The 7,500-nt window shown below is 42.6% G+C and overlaps 1 protein-coding gene across 1 annotated transcript in view; it reads left to right on the top strand.

Moving 5' to 3' along the window:
• The window catches only part of crlf3 (cytokine receptor-like factor 3), a 26,372-nt gene that overhangs the window by 5,385 nt on the left and 13,487 nt on the right, over nucleotides 1-7,500 (top strand). Inside the window, exon 2 of the mRNA XM_080725021.1 lies at nucleotides 4,703-4,823. Within this exon, the coding sequence (XP_080581147.1) occupies nucleotides 4,707-4,823 (117 nt within the window). The 5' untranslated portion in view covers nucleotides 4,703-4,706. The remainder of the gene's footprint in view (nucleotides 1-4,702; nucleotides 4,824-7,500) is intronic.

The raw sequence follows: 7,500 nt of genomic DNA on the forward strand, positions 1-7,500 counted from the left end.
GTCGTTTGAATGTACTGCCATCCATGCTTGTGTGGTTTTGTAGAGCATGCATTAGGGGCAGGGCAGGGCTGAGCAGAGAGCTAGAGCTATCATCACGGGAGTGCTCACAACTTTGGCTCAAATGGTTGTATTATTTAGCCTGAGAAATGATAAATGTTTGTCGTCATTTGTCCTTGAGCAACCCTGGTTTTCTGATTGATTGATTGATGGAGAAGAAGTATAGCCATTACAATTGAAATGTAGTACTGTACAAGTACAGTTAAACACCCTGCCTAAAAGGAACATCCCAAATAAGACCTTTTACGGCCTTTTTTACGTTGGAAGACCTCGGTATTCTAACGGGTGTTGTCCACAATCATGAACCCTAGTAAGATCCCTTTTTCTGGGGATTATATTTGCCGAAAAGAGATTTAGAGTAGAGGGAGAAAAAGAAGAGGGCCGAGTATAGAGCCATGGGAGACTCTGGTCAACAAAGTAGGCCTAAATAGGGTTTAAGTTGTTAATTACATTCAAGCCTTGTCCCTGAATAGAGTGTTAAAAAGGACAACAATGTCACATGAGTGCAGTTAAGAGACGGAGCTATCAGAATCAGCTTTATTGTCACATCACAGCTTTACAGAAGTAAAGAAGTTGGTGAAATTTGTTGTTATTGTTGTCACAATTATTGCGACCAAAGTAATTGCGATTTACGATATTATCGTGATAATCGAAATATCCCCAACATCTATTATCCTGAGGGCGGACATTTGCCAAAAGATTGCCGATCTACAAGCTCACAGCGCATCGCAAGCTTGTAGATCGGCTATTTCTTGGCAAAGAGATTTCGGTAGAGAGTGAAAAAAAAAAGTCTGTATCAAGTACGTTATTTCCAGGTCTGTCTTACCAATGCTAGAGGGTTTAAATGGTACCAGATATGCAGCTCTGCAATTAAAAGGTGAATCGATCCCAGTGCATGACGGAGGATAATTTCACGATAAATTTAAATCTCCACGATACGATTATTGTTAGCGTTGTTTTTAATCACGATAAACGATAACGACTATCATCCTGTCCCTAGGGTCAAGTGGGGAAAGGATCATGTCCTGTTTTAAAAAAAAAAAGACATGAAAACCGAGAGAAGCCGATCCATATTCTTGAGAATTCCTGCAGATTTTGGGACACCCATTATCCCGCAGACCACCTAGCTTGTGACCCCCCACACACACGATGTGTCAAAGACCTCTCTGGCCCCAGGCTTTCACTCTAAACATCGGCCCATCCATGTTGATGCTCCAGTGTGACCTTTTATAGCAGCTGTTATCTCAGAGGTAAAACAACACTGCCAGACAATGTTCAGCTGGGTTTGGTTATTGTGGCTGACTGTTAAGGTTAAAGTGATTAAGGCTATGGAAAACTGACCGCACGGAACAAAGCGAGAATGTGTGCAATAGGGCAGGACAATGGCTAAATCGCAAAGTTAAAATATTGACTTGATACATTCCTAATCCTCTCTTGGCTGCAGTATCCTGTGCTTAGAGGGAAATGTGTTAAATTGTTTGGGCCTCTTGAACAAGATAAGAGGGTGCTTTGCAGAACAACACATCCAGTTGTGTATTGACAAGAAGATGCTGTAACCTGATATTGAACAAAATGTGATATGTTATATGCATATTCTTTTGCTTTTAGACCAATGAATATTGGGCTTTGACGGTGCCACTAGGTCATTGTATTATTTTGTTTGTGTGTGAATTCAGCTATCTTATACCGGTATGTAGCTATCACAAGGTCTCATGACAAGTAATAATGAATACTAATCAGGGACAAGAAGTCCATAAGAAAATCTCCATAATTGACTTCACTGTCCCTCACCCTTGTGTGTGAAGCTACAGTGAGCAGGTGAAAAACTAACACTGTCTGTATGTTAAGGTTGGGTCTATAAAATGATAACTGTAATACACTTATACGGCATTATACGGTAATACTTGTCGAAAATGTTTCTAATTATGTATGACAACTATCAGATACTAAGTGCTGGCTGGACATAAGCTCAGTAGAACAGCATATTCCTAGTCAGTAATAACGTGTCTTTGTTATAAGTTGTTATGAAGCCTCATAGACCCAACCAAATATTCAGTCTCACCAAGGCCATTCGATGATGATAACTGATCAAATTAAATGATCATTGTGTTTACATACTGTGAGCTTACATTTCATACTACATGTCATATGCACACCTGTGACTGTGCCAACCCAAAACAAAACAGAAATCAACAAACTGATGCAATTGAATAAAACCAATCGGTTGGTTTGGCTAACTATTTCAGCCCTGCAGTTGACGTGTAGATATCCTTGTGTTCTACATAAAACTCCCAGGTTGTATATATTGGTAGCCTACTGTATGCGCCAACTGTCAAGCATTTGCCCAATTAGACACCACCTTTCTGCGGTAGTTCTAGTTCCCTTAGTCTACTTTCACATAACCCTAACCTAGTGTTGATTTCGTCAACCTTTTTTCACTGACAAAAACTAAATAAAAACAAAACAAAAACTAGGCTATGATGACTAAAACTAAGACTAAATATATTGACAGTTTCGTCAACAAATAAAAACGGCTAGTGGAGAAGAGATCCAGAGAACTAAAACTAAAGTCATTTTATGTTTGGTTGCACTCGGGTGTTCCTCTCTGAAAATAGCAGATCTACAAGCTTGCGTGTCGTGCTGCGACACATTGTGGGCTTGTAGATTGTCTATTTTCAGCATGCAACCAAGTGTGAAATCAGGCATTACGTCGCCATCAAGGCCCGCCGAAATACATAGTCGACGACTAAAATATATTTAGTCGACTAAAACTAGACTAAGACAAATTTCAAATGACTAAAATGTGACTAAGCCTCTCTCACACTCTCTCTTTCTCACTCTATCTCTCTCTCGCGCTGTCACTTTCTCTTTCTCTCTCTCTCCGCCAATGTCATTATTTAACTCCTGAAATGTAAGCAAACTCTTGAACAATAGTTGTATTAGTCTAGTCTATCATGAAATACATGGCGTATTGTCAACATGATTTTATCTCCTGCTTCATTTGGCTTCACTCTTTTTAAACACGGAGAAGGTTTGTCTTCAGCTTTCTGCTGATCCAAACAGTTTCACTCAAGTTCCAATGAATGTACCACAGGCTGGTTGGTAGCCGACCATTGATTGGTTGGTTACCTTTGCACTGCCTGTGGCTGCTTCCTGGTTGTAGAGGAAGTGGTTTAAACCGCTTCCTCCACCTCTTAAACGGCTCTGCAGATTGTGTTTTCACAACGTTGTTGGCTCACAGTGTTTCCCCTATCATTTGCCTTAAGGCAGGGTTCCCCAATAGGCGGGGGGCTACTGTCTGGCCCCCACCAAACCCAGTAATAATGGTGGTATAAGAGCAGCAACAACACTAGTATATCGTCGTTCTTGGGTGGAAACCTCGTATCTCAAAATGTATACGTTCTTTCACAAAGTAAAGCCCTGCTTCATCATACGAGGCCGTCGCACAAAAGTAGTGAAAACAGCAGATCTACAAGCACACAACGCCTCGCACCGCGAGGCTTGTAGATCGGCTGTTTTCACTAGTTTAAATCGTTTTTAAAATGATAAATGCAAAACGAACGGTTTTGGACATACAAGATTTTCACCCGACAACAACGATATCTGAACTGTCGCTGGAGTAGCGGGAACGCCACCGTCGCCCCCTGCAATGTTCCCCATGTTGTGGCCCTCGGCTTGGTTGGTACCCTTGACATAATTCGGCCCTTGGGGAAAACTAATCTGGGAACCCTGCCTTAAGGCATTGCCTTGGATCCCCCGACCCCCCCCCCCCCCCCAATATGTCAGCTGGAAAAATGGATACCTACATGAGCTTTTGTTGTACTGCAAGCTTTTCACAGATGTAGCCTCTGTGTGTGTTCGATTGAACCCAGTTCGATTCGTGCGTCTTGTCGCATGCGGTAAAAAACTCATCACTCCTTTTATAACACCCTTTGGGATCCACAGCGCCGATTCCGCACAGCATTGCACACCAAATCCAATGCGTTTTATTCATGCAGCAAACGAAAAAAACGCAACTGTCCTGTGTGCAAAGGGCTTAAGGCTTGCCCACCTGCCCACGGCAGGTAAATAAAACTTTAGGGCAGGTGAAGTTTGCTTTCAGGTTGCCTTGACCGGGCAAGTGCTTATTTGAGAGGGGACACAACCCTCTATAAACACAGTACAATATATCTGTCTAAACACCTAAATGTGGCCAGAGCGCTCTGTTTTCTGGTCTGTGGAATGTAAAATAAGAACACTGATCACCTATAATGTGCTGTTTTTATTGTTGCTACACTTAAAAATGTAAAATAACAAGTGTGAAACCATAGACATATTCAATCATAGCTAGGTATTTGGTATTTGGATTTGTAAGTATTGAGGTACAGTATGACATTTTTTATCACACAGCCCCAGAAAGGAAAGAAAATAAATACTTGTTAAATTTAAAATCTTGCCTATAATTTTATAATGCACAATTTACTTTTCGGGCAAGTGGGCATGCCCGTTGGGCAAGTAGAAAATTACCTGTACTTGCCCCACGGGCAAGTGCCTCTGAGACCTTATTGTCAACCCCTGCCTTGTATACATTTCCTTTTATTTGGATATAAATAAATTGTGTGTGTGTGTGACTGTGTGTGTGCGCGCGTGCGTGTGCGTGCACCAGGAGGATGTCGGTGGAGGTGGAGGCGTTGCTGCAGGAGGCCAAGGAGAGCATCGAGGCGGCTCAGAACTACCGCAGTGAGCTGCAACAGAGGCTGCATGGACTCAACCAGGCCCGCAAGCAGGTACTGTACTCTGTTCCTTACACACGCACGCACGCACGCACGCACGCACGCACGCACGCACGCACGCACGCACGCACACACACACACACACACACACACACACACACACACACACACACACACACACACACACACAACCACATGTGCAATACAGATCTGCAGGTATACAGTAGTAGCAGTAGTAAAAGGGGTTTAGTGTAGAGGGGAAAAGGAACAGACTAAGTGAGTGAAAGGTCACGTTTATATAAGTATTGACCATAGTGGTTAATATCTGAAAACACACATTGACATGAATCCAAAATACACTGATTGTGCTGTGAAACGATGAAACTATATGGAATCTACGAACAGGTTGTGGGGGTCCCTGCTTCATCTCTCTCTCAACTAACCGTTGAAGACCCCTGCCATAAGCGAACCAAAGCTGTAGATGTCTACATCCTGTGTCTGTCTATATCGGTCTGTCATGATCATTTGCATGCAAACATTTACATAATGGGGAGAAGAAGCGGACCAGAGTAGGAATTTCATTGCAGATCTACAAGCTCACATCGCGTCTGCGTTTGAGAATAAAATATTAAATATAAAGCCACACAATTACATCGTTAATTACAATTATTTGTTACAATTGCGATGCGAAACCTGATCAACCCCTACACCCCCACCCGTTCACCTAGATCAGCCAACACAGGGATGCTGACAGAACCCTCGCTAAAAACCCCAGGGCAAAAATCCACTCGTCCGAGACAGTTTGCCCTCCTGGCCCCCAAGTTGTGGAATGAACTCCCTGTCGCACTTGGAACAACAGACTCACTCGCTAGCTTTCGCCGTGGACTGAAGACTCACCTTTTCAGACTCCACCTAAACCCTTAGCACTACTGGAAAAAAACAATGACCATACATGAAGCTAGTTAGCATTTGTTTTTTTAGGTTTTTTAGAAACCTTTTTTCTTTACGGATTATATTGTTTTTTTTCTAGATAGATATTAATTTGCATTTGTTATATTGCTGTTGATGTACTGACAATCATGTTTATTATTGTGATGTTTTATCTGCTTGTTGTAAGTCGCTTTGGATTAAAAGTGCCTGCTAAATGCCTAAACTGTAAACTGAGAGTGTGGTCTAGCCAACACAAACTCGGGACTCCTGGATTGCTGCCCTCCACACTCTGCTATCTAACATCAGGTCACTCTCCAGTGTTATCTAAGCTGTCGCACCGCAGTGCATCTACATAGGTCGTAGGTGGTGCACTTTCTTGCCTTTCCTGGGTTTGGCTCCCACAGTGTCCGTTTGCTTGCCTCTAGTTCTGGGTGCCTGACGCAGGGCCCTGCCAGCCTCATCCTTCTCTCTCTGACCTTGTCTGTGACCCGTGGTACCGTAGGTCCATAGTATACTCAATAATACCCAATACATATTGAGAAATATGCAAATAGGCATTTGTCAACATGTTGACAAATAGTTGTGTAATTTTTACTTCCATCACAAGGGTTACCGATGTTAAGGCTCTGTTCCATTTAGTGTAGCAAAGTATTTCCAGTGAGTCAACCTCTCTCTCACGTGCACGCGCACGCTCAGTCGCTCACACAGTCACACACGCACACACAGCCACAACCCGTTGACCTCAACCACCCTATTATCCAGAACTAACTGTCTGGCACACAAGACCACACGCTGAAACAAATGCAGCGTAACGTCACTGTCAGGCAGAAACCTGGTATCTCCAAAGTTTCAAATTTGTACATTTATTCTCGTAAATGAAAGCCCTACTTCATCATATAAGTGTTTCACAAATGTAGTGCACACAAAAGTGTTGCACAAATGTAGTAAGGGATGCGAGGCGTTGTGTGCTTGTAGATCTGCTATTTTCACTATTTTTAATTGTTTTATAAAATAGTAACAAAAAAGGAAGGTATTGGACATACAAGGTTTCCACCCGACAACGACGCTCTAACGCCGAGCTGAGGGCCTTTTGAGGGCGTTCCGGGGGATCTCTAGCTAAATATCGTCACTTGTCGGGCAGAAAACTTGTATCTCCAAGTTTCAACTTTGTACGTTTTTGTTTTGGTAAAGTAAAGCCCTGCTTCATCATATAAGACTGCCGCAAAAAAACAAGTGAAAATAGCAGATCTACAAGCACTGTAGATCGGCTATTTTCACGACTTTAAATCATTTTAAAAATGATAAATACAAAACGACGTTGATTGTGGTCTAGTCACAGAGATGCAAATCTTATCAAATGGGGAGTTTAATGCATATCAGACTGGGGTCCTTGAAATTAGAAGCTCTGCATGTTGTAGTAGTTCCCTTAATACCGATCAAGACAGCACAGTCACTACTCCCCCCTTTATCTCTCTCTCTCTCTCTCTCTCTCTCTCTCTCTCTCTCTCTCTCTCTCTCTCTCTCTCTCTCTCTCTCTCTCTGCTATCTCTTTCCTTCCTCCTGCAGTGTCTGCAGGCCCCTCCAGTAAACAATGCTGCTATTTCCTGCTAGTCTACAAAGAGAGAGAGAGAGGGATGGAATATAAATATGAAAGATGAGAACAAAGAGAGGGTCAGGGAACCAGAACGAGGGGTGCCTCTAAATTGGCTTATGTTGGACCAATTCAATAAAGCACTTTGAACTCGGCTTGAAAAGACATTTGAGAGGAAAGCGTGGAGAAACAGAGGAGATGCAAAGTCTG

The sequence above is a fragment of the Nannobrachium achirus genome (assembly GCF_963921795.1).
Source record: "Nannobrachium achirus genome assembly, chromosome: 4".
Classification (NCBI taxonomy): domain Eukaryota; kingdom Metazoa; phylum Chordata; class Actinopteri; order Myctophiformes; family Myctophidae; genus Nannobrachium; species Nannobrachium achirus.